The sequence below is a fragment of the Naegleria fowleri genome (assembly GCF_008403515.1).
Source record: "Naegleria fowleri strain ATCC 30894 chromosome Unknown tig19, whole genome shotgun sequence".
In the NCBI taxonomy this organism is placed as follows: domain Eukaryota; phylum Heterolobosea; class Eutetramitea; order Acrasida; family Naegleriidae; genus Naegleria; species Naegleria fowleri.
In genome coordinates, this window is record NW_025407951.1 from 575,097 (window position 1) to 589,892 (window position 14,796).

General features: G+C 36.2%; 8 protein-coding genes across 8 annotated transcripts; 5 read left to right on the plus strand and 3 right to left on the minus strand.

Annotated features, from left to right (window-relative positions):
* Positions 1–33: 33 nt before the first annotated feature.
* Positions 34–378, plus strand: FDP41_013628 (uncharacterized protein; the record flags this gene model as incomplete). The annotated part of the gene is made up of 1 exon (XM_044704279.1): positions 34–378. One exon carries the CDS (start codon positions 34–36, stop codon positions 376–378), a length of 345 nt encoding a protein of 114 aa, XP_044565127.1.
* Positions 379–426: 48 nt separating this feature from the next.
* On the plus strand, positions 427–2,103 carry FDP41_013629 (uncharacterized protein; the record flags this gene model as incomplete). The annotated part of the gene is made up of 3 exons (XM_044704280.1): positions 427–1,669; positions 1,736–1,759; positions 1,916–2,103. 3 exons carry the CDS (start codon positions 427–429, stop codon positions 2,101–2,103), a joined length of 1,455 nt encoding a protein of 484 aa, XP_044565128.1.
* A 402-nt stretch (positions 2,104–2,505) lies between these two features.
* FDP41_013630 (uncharacterized protein) lies at positions 2,506–5,176 on the plus strand (the record flags this gene model as incomplete). The annotated part of the gene is made up of 2 exons (XM_044704282.1): positions 2,506–2,859; positions 2,921–5,176. 2 exons carry the CDS (start codon positions 2,506–2,508, stop codon positions 5,174–5,176), a joined length of 2,610 nt encoding a protein of 869 aa, XP_044565129.1.
* A 557-nt stretch (positions 5,177–5,733) lies between these two features.
* On the minus strand, positions 5,734–6,606 carry FDP41_013631 (uncharacterized protein; the record flags this gene model as incomplete). The annotated part of the gene is made up of 1 exon (XM_044704283.1): positions 5,734–6,606. The coding sequence occupies one exon, from the start codon at positions 6,604–6,606 to the stop codon at positions 5,734–5,736; it is 873 nt and encodes a 290-aa protein (XP_044565130.1).
* A 439-nt stretch (positions 6,607–7,045) lies between these two features.
* FDP41_013632 (uncharacterized protein) lies at positions 7,046–8,926 on the minus strand (the record flags this gene model as incomplete). The annotated part of the gene is made up of 1 exon (XM_044704284.1): positions 7,046–8,926. The coding sequence occupies one exon, from the start codon at positions 8,924–8,926 to the stop codon at positions 7,046–7,048; it is 1,881 nt and encodes a 626-aa protein (XP_044565131.1).
* A 1,152-nt stretch (positions 8,927–10,078) lies between these two features.
* Positions 10,079–13,273, plus strand: FDP41_013633 (uncharacterized protein; the record flags this gene model as incomplete). Its single annotated transcript, XM_044704285.1, has 1 exon — positions 10,079–13,273. The coding sequence occupies one exon, from the start codon at positions 10,079–10,081 to the stop codon at positions 13,271–13,273; it is 3,195 nt and encodes a 1,064-aa protein (XP_044565132.1).
* Positions 13,274–13,404: 131 nt separating this feature from the next.
* Positions 13,405–13,803, plus strand: FDP41_013634 (uncharacterized protein; the record flags this gene model as incomplete). The annotated part of the gene is made up of 1 exon (XM_044704286.1): positions 13,405–13,803. One exon carries the CDS (start codon positions 13,405–13,407, stop codon positions 13,801–13,803), a length of 399 nt encoding a protein of 132 aa, XP_044565133.1.
* Positions 13,804–13,988: 185 nt separating this feature from the next.
* On the minus strand, positions 13,989–14,690 carry FDP41_013635 (uncharacterized protein; the record flags this gene model as incomplete). The annotated part of the gene is made up of 1 exon (XM_044704287.1): positions 13,989–14,690. One exon carries the CDS (start codon positions 14,688–14,690, stop codon positions 13,989–13,991), a length of 702 nt encoding a protein of 233 aa, XP_044565134.1.
* Positions 14,691–14,796: the final 106 nt, after the last annotated feature.

Here is a 14,796-nt window from a genome sequence, read left to right on the forward strand (position 1 = left end):
ATACTGAGAAAGAATAGAGCGAACGAAGAAAAAATGTCTTTACTGGCAAAATATTGTGTCGCCTATGTTACCTCTCCGATCAGAATAGCTGAAAGCATTGCAAAAGCTTTATTGACACAGAAATTAGTCGCTTGTGTGAACATTGTTCCTCAAGTCAAATCCATGTATTGGTGGGAGGGACAAATTTGCTCCGATGAAGAAGCATTGTTGATCATCAAAACGAGAAAAGATTTACAACAACAAGTGATTGAATGTGTAATAAAGAATCATGAATACTCGGTTCCTGAAGTGATTTTCATGGACATCTCGGAAGGGAATCAAGATTATTTGAAATGGATTGATCAATCCACAACCAATGACACTCTAAGCAATAATTAATATCAATAAATATCAATTAATAAATTAGGATCTTACATTCTAAAAAAAATGATGAAAACAGTTCGCACTGAATTCACTCACTCAAACATTCTTAAAGCCATCGGAAATGGACAGAATCGGAATGGTTGCTGTTTTGACCAAAATATTTATGTTCAGAAAAGAACGAGTATTCTCTCAAATTTATTCCATTATTTCAACAAGGAAAATAGTGGAACATTCCGCAACAAACATCATCAACTTTGTGTGTACATGTTTACCGGACAGGGATCCCAACACTCAAAAATGTTTCATGATTTTCATGAAATTCATCCCGTAATGAAATCGGATGTTTGTAAAAAGATCTTTTTTCATCCAAAGAGCATGGAACATATGGATGATTCAACAATATTGAATGCTTTTAAAGAATTTAAATTTCCAATCTTTGATAATTTGGAGATCAAGAACATTGAAAATCCTCCTACAAGCCTTGCTCAACCATTAATCTTACTACAGTCGTACATGTTGTTTGAGAGGTACATCCAGTTGAAACACGAAAGGAATATTCATCAGGATGAACAAGTTCTATGCATGTTGGGCCATTCACTTGGAGAGTTTACAGCACTTACTGCAGCAAAAGGTCTCACCATCGAGGAGGCCATTTATCTTGTTCACGAAAGGGGCTTGTCCATGGAGAGAAATATTACAAAGGAACAAGAGAAGGAAATGGCAATGAAAGCCATTATTTATGCTCCAGAAACTCTCATGAATGACATTGAGAATAATTTACAATACGGTACAGCCACTGAAGCACTCTCTTTAAGGTGTGATATGGCAAATATTAACACTCCAAAACAAGTGGTTCTAAGTGGAAGAGTATCTGATATTGATCAACAAATACAAGCGTGGCAAGAAAATTACAAATGCAAATTAAGAACAGTACCTCTTAATGTGCATCTTCCATTTCACTCGAAATATTTAAAACCAGTAGCCAATGACCTGAAGCGGACATTTGAACAAATTGATTTAAAAAACAGAGAGCTTGCATGTCCAATAGTATCCAATCTCAACGCCAAGTTTGTCCAAAACTTGAACGAAATGATTGCATATTCAATCGATCAAGTATATCGTCCTGTTCTATGGAACATGTCCATACGGAACATTATCAAGCATGTAATGAGCAGTTACGAAGGAACTATTCATCTTAAATTTATAGAATTTGGCCCCCAGAAAAAGCTAGAGCCCATGATTAGCCAGTGTTGTGCATCAATACCGATTCATGAAAAGAATATGACTATTGAAGTAGCTGCAATAAGTAGGTTAAACGAAATTGAACACGCACTTTTTTAACTTTGTCATATGACTTTAATTTGGAATAAAGTATCTACTGTAAAATCTGGACCAAGTAATTTCTCGATTTCCTTCCAACAGAGCTTTGTCTTCAATCCATGCTTGTTGTAATGCTGGCTTGACAAGCTCCTTTCTTTGTACGTACTGAAAAGCCCATCAAATCTGAATATTTCAATAACAAGAACACTTGTAATGTATACTTGTTCTGTAGATTTAGCAAAAAAATATTATTCAATGAATGGAGAAAAAGTTCGCAGTGTTTCAAACAAGAGTTTCAAATTACATCCCAACACTTCTCTAGTTATTGCAGCTAAAGATGATATGAAAGAGTTTTTAGGCAAAGATACACAAATCCCTAACGCACAATTTGGAGATGGCATCCCACAATGTGACAGCTAAGCACCGTTTCTATGATTGATAATTTCACAAATTTTCTTCCATGATGGTGGCACCCTTGTTTACTATTAAGGGAAGGTGAGAACTACATGCTCCGTATTATTTTGAAATGCTTATAATTTAAAAAGATTTTCAAAAGGCTAATCCCTCATCAATTGATAGACTTCAGAGCTTCTTCTAAAAAGATCATTGTGACTAATACTTGAAATTGTTCCATCAGTTTTTACCGTTCAAGCAATCATGCGTATTTGATTGCTCGTGGATCGATCGCCAGCCCGTTATTGTTGCTTATGTTAAGTGTCTCATGATTAATTTTGGGATATTTCCATATTTATTTAAATATCCTTATTCCTATCATCATTACCAAAGGATCATTCTTAGAGGTTGATGAACAAAATGAAAAAAATGTTACAATCTCCACCCACTCGAACGAACAAGATACTAAAACCTACCAAACAACCACAACAACTTCAAAACAAGCATCTCCAAATTGCTGCAAATGCACAAACAAGAGACCAAGCCATTTCGGTACCTGATAAGAGTACTGAGAACAAGGAGGATCATGACCAAACAATCCATCAAGAAGAGGATACTGACAATAATGAGGAGGAGGAGGAGGAGGAAAGGCAAGATTCAGGTGACTCACCGATACCATGGTTTCCTCCTACCTTTTTCAGCCAAAACTTTCGAAGATGTAGTATTACTTCTGAAAGTCAAGCCATTAATCTTGATTCTCCGTTGTTAGTGATTGGAAATTATGTAAGTGTATATCTGCCATGATGATTCTTTCAATATATATCAACAACATGTTGAATGATAGCAAGTGAACAGAGACTCGGATTGCTTGGGACAGAACTGGTATTACAAAATTTACAAAGGATATCATATTCAAACAGGAAATTTCGTTGTCATGAAGCACATTTACAATCAAGATATAATTCCAAAATTGCGGAATAGAATTGAAGATTTGAGAGAGAGGATTGCAGAGTCTCGGAGTGAACATCCATTCATTGCACACATGTTTGCAAGTGTGACCTTACCAGTGAAAGACAGCAAGGGAAACGTGAAAGAAGGTGAAGAGTTTTATGCAGTCGTTGAAGAATTCTTGGAGAATGGATCGCTTTTCATGCTTCGAAATAAGGGCTATCGACCAAGTGAAAAGGTCATTGTGATGTACATTGATCAAGTGCTCCAAGGAATCTTGTATCTACACAACACGTTAAAGATTGCGCACTTGAACCTCTCCTCAAAAAACGTCATGTTATCAAAGTATGGTCAAATCAAGTTGGCCGACATTGGATTCATCATGACCAAGGAAGAATACATCAAGAACAAACCCTGTCTTAAATATTGCTCACCCTTAATGTTTCACATGACTGAAGGTGATTGGGAAAAACAAGCACTTGCAGATATATGGAGCGTTGGATGTCTAGTCATTGAACTCTTCACAGGCAAACCTCCATTTCACGACTACTCATGGGAAGATTTGTTTCAACTATTTCAGGAAGAGAACTTTCCTGTTCATCTCATTGACAAATATTTTCCTCCTAATTGTTCAGAGTTGGCTTTGGATTTCCTTCGATGTTGCTTCTACCAACATGACTATTCAAGATCTTACATCAAATCTCTCACTCATCATCCTTGGATTCTTAAATATAAAAGTGCAACGCCACAACATGTTCCAACTGAATACAACCTTCAAGGTGGCGTCTCAGCCAAGTATCTCTTCATGGTTCATGTTGGTAGTAGAAAGAAAAAGCTTTCTACATCTGAAACATTCCAAGATATCCAATCCTTAGAGACCTTTATTTACACAAAATGTGACCATTTAATTGCGAGCTTGAAAAGAAAGAAAACTTCAAATCAAATCGTTGTCATTGAAATTTTTGATAAGGAATGCAATGAATTTGTCGAGTTTGATGATTTGAGTCTTCTCGAGGAAGCACCAGCTGTCAATCAATTGCGTGTTTCTTGCATTTCACTACCATCGACTCCAAAGGTTGATCCTTTCAAATCCATTCAAACTTCCCGATACGTTCCATCCCCAACGAGCAGTAGCTTTACATTCAAATCTGACAGCTTTTCCTACAAGACTGATTCCATCTCGGCCTCCTCAGAAGAAACATTCTCACCCAGTGAGACTGGTGTTTTGCTTTGGAATGGAAGATATTTACCTTTAAAGAAAATTCAAAGTGGAGGATTTTCTTCTGTGTACTTGTGTGAAGATTGTGCCAAGTCACCCTCTTCATCTCAAAAAAGAGTAGCTCTCAAAGTTTGTTCAGTCGATAACTCTGGAGACAATACCTTGTTGTCCATAAATGAAGCCATGAGAGAGGCGTTCCAAATGATGATGTTCAATCATCCAAATATTATTAAGGTTTTGGATGTGTTTCAACAAAGATTGAATCCAATCTCCTCTCCAAACGATCTCTACTCACCTCAAATGTTGTGTATTGTCATGCCTTACTATGACGAAGGAGATTTAACAACACTCATCCGATCGCCTCAACAGCTTCTCTCTCCTCGCATCATTTTGACGATCATGCTTCAAGTGATGGATGCTCTTTGTGAGCTTCATTCGAGAAATGTCATTCATAGAGATGTCAAGCCACAGAATATTCTAATTGAAAAAATAGAAAAGGACAACAAGGGAGCTATTACACGCTTAAAGGTATTGTTATGTGATTTTGGGCTCTCGAAATCCTTGATCGAAAGCAAGGCCTTCAGTGTGTCAGGAACTATCAATTACATGTCACCAGAAGCTCAGTTAAATCAAGGATATGGTGTAAAAACAGACATTTGGTCTGCAGGTGTGGTTTTATATCAATTACTAACCAGTGATGAAAGAACAAATATCTTTTTAGAAATGATACAACGAGGAGAAGAAACTGTGTTGAATAATCTGGAAGAAAATATTAAGGAAAGATACAAAACATTGCCGTCTTCATCTCAATCTCCTCTTCCCCAACTCGAGAGTCTTTTGAGGAACATGTTGAAATTTTCTCAAAATGACAGAATTAGTGCCAAGGATGCTTTTAATTATTGTAGGGAATGTATGAACTCGTTGAAAGAATAATTATTCAATAAAAAACGGCATTATGAAATTCGTCTTCAATTGAAGAATTATGTTGAAATGCAGTTCAATACATGACAAACTGTGCCGAGCAAGAAAACAGTATGGCCAGTCGAGCTTGGATGGGTTTACCAAGACACTTGCATTCTTGTTTGATGAAGGGAGCGGTACTCTATATAGCAACAAGGAAATCAAAGTTGTCACAACAATGACACTTGTTCGCTCCTCCTCAATAAGGTCTTTTTAATTCTTCATTGTTGTTGTTCTTCAACAGTTTGGCACAACATTAAGACCTGATCCGGTGTGCCTTGTTTGGCAATGATGCCCTCTCTCATGAGAATTATCTTTTCATAATCCTTGACGGTTTCAATTCGATGGGCAATGACTAAAATAGTGGTACTTGAAAAAAGAGGACCTCTCAATGTGCTTTGAATGAGTGAATCTGTGAAATTGTCCAAATTACTTGTTCCTTCGTCCATCAACAAGATCTTTGTTTTTCTCAGCAATGCTCGCGCTAAATAAATGAGTTGTTTCTCACCACTTGAAAAATTAGTACCATTCTAAGTAATCTTAATATCAAGAATGGACAACTCCTCACCTTTCACAGTGATTGAACTATTTGATTTTTCTTTAAGGGCCTGTAAAAATCCAACCTGCTCGAGTGCTTGTGTAATTTCTTCGTCACTAAATTCTCCTTCAAAGTCCATATTTTCTCGAAGAGTTCCCATGAATAAAATTGGTTGTTGTGGAATATAGGTAATGCTTTTTCTTAAATCTCTAATGGGTAATTCTCTAATGTCAGTTCCGTCAATGTAAATAGCACCCTCATTGTTCTCAATTTCTTGTAATAGAAGAATGCAATTAAAGATACTGCTCTTTCCACTTCCTGTTCTTCCAACAATTCCACATTTGGCTCCTTGTTTTATGCTGAATGAAATATTGTCAAGAGCATTCTTACTCTCAGGAGAATACTTCATGCTTACTCGATCGAATACAATAGTTCCTTGAAAACCTAAATCTTTTGGTTTTTCTGATATTGATCGAGTTCCATGATTGGGTTCTAATGGAAGTTGTTTTACAAAATTTAGTATTCTTTGAACGGGTCTAAAAGATGTTGCCGTTTTTGTAAATGTATAAAACAGGGTCTCTGAAGAATCAATAAGATTTTTCATTCTCTGATAGAAGAGAGCAATTACAACTTGGATGGGGATCAGCTTTTCATTGTTTTTGGATTGGTCGGTATTTTGTTCATCAAAATTGGCATCATAGTAATTGTAATAATATAAAAAGATGGCTAAAATGATTAGAGAAGTTGTCACCTCACGAACCAGTCCACATCTCACTGAGAACCAGTTCCACAGTAGTTCCGTACAATATGTCAATTTGTAGGTAAAACGTTTCTTTTCTCTAATTTCGGAAATAAGCGATGACATCTTTTCCTCTCTTCCAAATGCTCTAATTGTGTCAATTCCCTCAAGTATTTCACTTGAAATGGTGTGTGTGGGATCATGAAGATTTGCTGTTTGATAATCTATAATTTGTTGTTCAATTGTCGAGTACGTATTTCTATAATAATTAGTAATGGGTGCAACAATGATAAATAATAAAATAGAAATAGGTTCACTGTGAAAAGTATAATGACAATGGTCACAAAGGCCTTGAAAGCGCTCGAAATAAAGTATTGAAACATGTGAATAATATTTTCTCTAATATCATTAGTGTCAGAAACTCGATCCATGATTTTGCCAGAAGGAACTGTCTCAAACAATTTCAACTTGGATTGAGCTAATTTTTCTAAAATCAATGATTGATAAACATCTCCAATGAGATATAAATAGTATCCAAGCACTAAAATATTGAGCGTGTATGCAATCATTTCACAAAATCCTCCCAATTGTACATGGTTAAATAAAATCCTAATGAATGCTTTTCATATTGTTCATCAAGAGTCCAATATGAAAGAGTATAGTCTTTAAAGACTGGAGCAAATTGTTCAATCAACCCCAGAGTTATCACAACTGCTAAAAAGATGGTGCTCTTCTTTCCGAGAGACATCATGAATTCAATAATTTGTGAGATTTTTGGGTCTTCTTTGACCTCATCGGTCTGTGAATCAATAGCAGGAGACTCATTGTCACTCATTTCCTCCTCCTCATCAGTTTCATCATCAGTATCATTATTTAAATTTTGGGATGTTCTGAATATGGATTTTGTCTCCTCTTGAACATTATAGGTGGAAGAGAGCAAATCTCTCAATGTCTCAGAAATATTTTCTGAATCCATTAATTCATGATATGATCCTTGTTGTACAATCTCACCCTTATTCATCACAAACGTACGATCCATCCTCTCTAATAGGTGCAATTGATGTGTCACTAGCAGTACACTCTTCTTCTTCAATAAGGAATTTTCATTCAGAAAAAGTCTCTCCACAATATTACTTGACGTGTGAATATCGACAGCTGAGAAAATGTCATCCAATAAATACAAATCACAATCATGATAGAGAGCTCGCGCCAAAGAGAGCCGAATTTTCTGTCCACCTCTCAGATTGATTCCTCTTTCTCCAATAATCTGTTCATCTTTGTTTTCCATTTGTTCGACATCAATAGCAAAATCTGAAGCCCACAATGCTTGTTCATATTTTTCCTTATTGAAATGACTCTTGTTGGAACAAAAGATAACATTATCTCGTATGGTACCATTTCGTATCCATGCATTCTGTGAAACAAATCCAATAGAAAGTCCTTTCTTAATTCGAATATTACCTTGAGTGATGTTCGTTTCGTTCAAAATGGTGTATAACAGTGTTGACTTTCCCATTCCAACCTTTGCGATCAATGCAATGTGTTCTCCTTCATGAATTTTTAATGAAATATTTCGAATGATCGAATCATCTTCCTTGTTCGTGCACAAACGTTCCACGTTCCATTTGGTACTCACACCTTGCATGTCCACGAGGACTCCAGAATCTGTTGTGTATTCAGTGTGATATTCCTGTTCTTTACACATGAGAAGATGAGCAATTCTTCGACAAGCAACTCTCATTTGTGAAACATGTCTCAAATCAGAAGACAAGCTGTAGAATGGCCATCTTAAATAATCCGACAATGAGCTCACAGTTAAAGCCAACCCAAGAGTAATGGGTTTTCCTTCAATATAGGCATACACAAAAAAGCAAACCGAAGATATCATGAATGATTGCAGATAATAGATGGAATCAATAAAAAAGTCAGCCCAACTATTCCTGTGGGTGTTCTTTCTGATTTTTGCTTCAATCTTGTCGAATTTGGAAAGGAAAACATTTTCAATGGCGAATACTTTGATGAGTTTCATGGCATGAATAAATTGAGAAAGTAAGGATGATTTTTCATCTGAAATTTCAAGATTCTCTTTTCGTATACGTTCTTGCTTTTGAATGAAATAAATATACACAGGAGCACTCAGTAAGAGAAATAGAAAGGAACAAGACGAGGCAAAGAATCCTACTGTATACGCCATGGTAAAGAAGCTCATCAATAAATATCCAATATGAGAGTACGACTCTGACAAGACGTATTTAGCTCCACTGATGGTAGAAAGATCTTCATCAAGAATGGTTGAAAGAACACCGTAATTGAAGCGTTCCTGTTTCTCATGCATGGTTATTTTGGAAACTTTGTGTAATATTAATTCTCTCATGAAATCTGAAAACTTTTCCCTATATTCATATTCCCATAATCTAGTGGCATAATAGACGAGTTTGGAGAGCATGGTGATGACAAAATGTAATGAGTAGAAGAGCGTTCCACCACAAGAAGGAGGCTGACCATTCATCGTCATCATCACTATGAGGAGAAGGGCGAGAATCAAAAGAACTTGCTGAAAAACTACTCTCCAACAAATCGAAAATCTGACCTCTCAGTAATAATTTCAAGTTATCCAAACTCAATGTCAAGGCCATAAAAAGAGACAACCACAAAATATCCCATCCAATCATGATATGAAAAAATCTTAATGCCTTGAACCATTCTGCAATGGTGAAAATCAATGATGGAGATTCCTCCTCTTCAATTTTTTCAATAGAAGTGACCTTTTCAGATGCGTAGTGTTCTTTGATTTGTTGTAACTGATATTGACAATGTTCTTTTTCATGTGTTGTTAATGGTCGCATTTCAAGTGATTGTGCATGTTCAACCACATTAAAAAGACCCTTGCGGACAGGTGTGATTAGATCCTCATGGATGGAAAAACAAAAGGCGTCCTTGAAGAAGTCTTCAAAGGAAAGGATGGCGACAAGCCTTGAAAGAAACCATTGATAGTGTGCCGTCATTCTTGAATTGCTCTGTTTTTTGTGAGATGTTTGAAATCAGATGAATAATTTTAAAATTTGTTGGATGCTAGAGATGTAACCTTGTAATTCTTTTATGTTTTTAGGATTACTCCGGTTTAGATTTTCATTTTCGAGATTGAAATTCAATTCCAAAGTAATATTGAAAGTATTTTAATTTTCGGAATCTAATTCTACTTTGTTCGTTCTTTGAAAATCAAATGTTGTGGAATTGTGTTGCCAATTTTTTTGAACCGCTTAATGACATTACAAAATGAAGACGACACCAAGAGTTCAGGAAGTTGTACAGTTGCACAATTTGTCCAGAAAGTAACCGACCAAGAGCTTCTCTTAGCCTATCATGAAGATGTATTGAATTAAAAATTATAGACTCATCATTCTTATACTTGATTGATCTTTTATCCGGAGATTTAAATTTAAACAAAAGCCAAGAAATGCCAACTTATATTCGTAGTACTCCAGTTCAGGTCCGAAATGTATTTTCTTTAACCTCTCACATCATTTTTGTTCTTTTTCTTCTTTCATTCTTATCTGAAATCGTTTTCATCAATTACAGTCTTGTTTTACAAAAAAAAATGTCCTTACAACCAAATCAAGAAGAAGCTCCAAACACTCAAGAATCGTTGTTGGTAACCGATGAGGATGCAAATTCAATGAACGCTAATAATGTCAATACAGAATCCTTGTTAAATAATAATAATGAAGTTGCAGTATCGCCACTCGCAAATAAATCGTCGGAAGAGTCAACCGATCGTACGAACAGAGAGCAACAATCTCAAATTCATAATACAACATTAAAAGGAGTGCCGTATTACCGAATGAACCTTGAGGAATTGTATTTGACTCTACTGTCCGAAACCAAGTCAGAGCCAAATGTGAATAACAAGAAGAACCTTGCTCCAAATCATCATGACACAACAACATCTCAGGAAGAAAACATCAGCGGAGCCCAAAACGCCCAAAACTCGAATTTTGGAAGACATATTTTCGAGCAAACGGGACTGAGTGAAGTACAAGTGAGTCATCAACGAGAAAAGTACGGAGAAAACAATATTTTCACAAAATTAATTGAAAAATCAAATTCGAAATTATCTTTTTGGAAAGTGTTTATCAACGAAGTTCAAGAGCCAATGATTTTACTTTTATTTGTCGTGGGACTTTTGTATGTGATTTGGGACAGCTCTATTTGGAATGGATTGGTTATTTTCATTTGTATTTTATTGATGGTAATTGTAGAGGTTGTAAATGAGTATAGATCAAAGAAAGGCGTTCAACAGTTGAAATCTACTTTTGAAATGTCCAAGAAATGTACAGTAAGGAGAAATGGAGAGTTAAAATCTATTATGGTGACAGACCTCGTTCCTGGAGATGTCCTACGGCTTAACGTTGGACAAGTTTTACCTGCTGACGTTCGTTTATTTAATAGTGAAAGTGGAAAAGTTAATATCCAAGTCGATCAATCCGCTCTCACGGGAGAATCTCTGTTGTGTAACAAACATGGAGATGCCATTGACACAACTCATGAACTTTCCATGATGGAATGCAATAATATTTTGTTTGCAGGAACGTATATTGTGAAGGGGAAGGGTTTTGGAGTTGTGATCAACATTGGCTGCGATAATACCCATCTTGGATCAGTTTTGAATTTACTTGAAAAAGCCAATGAGAAAGAAAAGAAAACAGAGCTTCAAAAAACCATGAAAGATTTGGCTAAATATTTAACAATCGCTTCAATCTCTATCACGGCTATAATAGTAATTGTGGGTTGGATTCGTGGTTTCGAATGGCGAAGAATGCTTTTGGCAGGCCTCTCCGTAATGTTTGCCACAATACCTGAAGAGTTGCCAATCATTATTAAGAGCGTACTTGCCTTGGGTTCTCTACAATTGAGTAAGAAGAACTTACTCATCAAAAAACTTCACGTCCCTGAATCAATGGCAACAACAACTCACATTTTGACAGACAAGACAGGAACTATGACCAAAAACTGTCTACAACTTACGGAAGTTTACCAGCTAAATGAACATGGAAGCCTTTCTTGTGTTTTTAGACACAAGAAAAAACGTGATAATGCTTCGTTTGTGTCTCATTGGATTTTAGATTGGCTTCTGTCTGATAGTTCTATAATATCTAGTATTAATGAACTCGAAGATCCATTCGAAAAAGCGGTAGTTGAAGAACTTTCTTCCACATTAGAAGACACTTTCACAAAAATCCTCGAAAAAAGAAATCAAAGTAGTGTCAAACGTCTCGAAGAATTTAGTTTCGATCATCAAAAAGGTTTCTCTTCAATTGTGATATCCTCTGACATGTCACCAAAAACGATCTATTCCAAAGGTATTCCAGAAAAAATTCTAGAATACTGCAATCATTTTCAAGCGTCTTCCAATAGAGATCTTGTGTTGAACCTCGAAGCTGACAGCAAACAAGCACTTTCAAACTATTTAGAAAAAGCAACCACACGTGGAATGAGAGTGATTGGACTTTGCCGAGAAAATGAAAACTCTGAACGAATTTTCACATGTTTTTTGTCCTTCATTGACCCTATTCGACCTGGAGTGAAGCAAGCAATTAAGCAATGTAAAGAAGCTGGTATAAGAGTAGTGATGATCAGCGGAGATCACACAAATACAGCAGTAGCAGTTGCAGACGAATGTGGCCTCTTGCAATTCCATCCAAAAAGAGGTGCAGATGAAGAAGAAGAAATTGAGCTTGGAGAATCCGCTTCTGAAAAAAAGAAGCAATGTATTGAAGGTAAAGATGTGAACGAAAATGTGAATTTTGATACTGAGGTCTGCGTAGTTTCAAGAGCAACACCAAAAAACAAGTACGATATTGTTGAACTGTTGCGAAACAAGTACAATTATAATGTAATTGTTAGTGGAGATGGAATTAATGACGCTGCTGCCTTAGACAATGCTACAGTGGGTGTGGCGATGGGTAAAAGTGGAGTGGATTTGGCAAAGGAATCAGCTGATGTTATTCTCACAGATGACAATTTCTCTACCATTGTGACAGGAATTATGGAAGGAAGAAAACTCTATGAGAATCTTAGAAAATCAATTCAATTTTACCTCTCTTGCAAGGTTACCCTTGTTTCATTATTTATCATTAATATCATTATTGGAGGTTCGAAATACGTTCCATTTATTCCCATGGATCCCATTCAGATCATTCTACTGGAATTATTCAGTGATATTGGAGCAGCTACTGCGTTTGTTATTGAAAATGAGGAAGAAGACATTATGAAAAAACCTCCCAAAAAAGACAAACAATTTGTGGATGCCTCTTTTCTATTTCACATAGCGATTGGATCTGCCTCATTATTTATATCTGTATTCTTATCCTATTTAATTGGAGCATTTCTATTAGGCCCAATGTACAACTTGGAAGCAAAATCACATGAACAATATTCTCAATCTATGGCAATGATGGCTTGGCTGATTGGACATGTCACACTTGCATTCAACATGAGAACTACTACTTCTCCTCTGTTCATTCATGGATTATTCACGAATGTCATGATGAATATTTGGATTGCAGTTGTTGGAGTTTCTGTTTTTATTTTACAACTTTTTACGCCATTATCAGCAGCTCTCAAGATTCAAAATTTAGGATTTACAGGTTGGGTGATTATTCTATTGTTGTCCATTCTGTGTATTTGTTGGCTGGAGGTTTACAAATGGATGAGAAGAGGTTTTTCATTGTTGCTTTTTAGAGGACCAATGGACAACCATCCATACACAATAATCAATAGTGAGGACAATTAAATGAAGATGGGATGTATTTGTGACTTTTATCAAGTAAGGATTCTGAACTGATCTAGCAATACTATTAATTGAGGTTTTATTCGACATGACCCGAAATGCATGCGTCACCTGTCAGACCATATTCAAAAAAAATGGCCAACAACAAATTTTTCTTACTGACATTTGCTCTCTTGGCAATTCTCTTCATCACGGGTTTCTTATCAACTACCTCTACAACACCATCGGTCGTCCATGCTGAATCTGTTGAAACTCTCTTTGAAGGATCCACCGAAGAAATGAATTTAGATTCTCTTTCGAGCGTCGATGAGAGTTCACCATCCACCGAATCAGCAGCAACCACCGAACAACAAGACACGGAAGAAGATGAAGAAGAAATTGCAGCGGAAACATTAAGTGACGAAGGAGAAGTTCTGGATACCTTGGATTCACTTCCAACCGATGAAAGTGCAAATTTTGAAAGTGTGGATGAAGACATGATGGAAGATTTTGGTGAAGATGATGAGGACATTAATGAAGGAGAAGCTTATTAATTCTATAATGACTGGAACAGTGAGTGAAGTTTCAACGAGATCAAAAAGGTTCACAACAAATGCCTTACGAAACGTCTTGTACAATAAATTTGATCATTTGTTTCAAAATATTATTATTTCAGTTAATATATTGTGAAATATTATTTATATCAATAAACAATTATTAGTGTAAACCAAGAGCGACTTTAAAAACTTCCAACAGCCACATTACCCAAGAAAATCATAGCCAACGAAAAGATAATGTGGAACAAATCCACTCGTTCGAAAGGTCTAACATCAGTTCCACTCAATAATTGATTCTTCAATACAGAGTCAGCAACAATCATGGCCACCACTGCATAAATCATATGTAAACACTTGAAACGAACAGCTGAAGCGCTGCTGCCAGCTGTCAAATATCCATACACTGCATAAAGCAAGCAAAATATAACTGATCCAACACCCAATAACTCTTCAACAGCGTGTGGAATTGAAAATAATCCACTTCTGATTCCGTTGAACTGTTCATTGTAAATCACAACTCCAATAAATGCGATCAGTGCTGTTATCACCACTTGTCCCAATGCAGCAGTCATTTGAATTGGTCCATATCCAATCGATTGAATAACAGCTAATGGAAGAAGAAGAGGCAAAATGAGAGATGCGACATATCTAGAAACAATGGGATGATAAGAAGAGAGTTGTGCATTCAAAGAAGCATAATTAATAATTCCCAAGCAGGCAGCAAAGGCGATCGAAGCAAAGAGAATGATGAAAGCGAGAGGATTTTTTGGTGTGTAATGGGTAGAGAAGATGTTTCTCGGATCGGAATTTATGATTTTGCGAATGGAAAATAGGCAACTCGCAATGAGAAGACATTCACATGCGACGTTAATGAATACGACCATATTGTGTGAAGAAATTCAAAGGATTGATCAATGATGTTTTCAAGTATCAGTCCGATGATGGTAGGCTGCAAGTGTTTAATGTCAGCAACAGCAATTTGGTGATAGA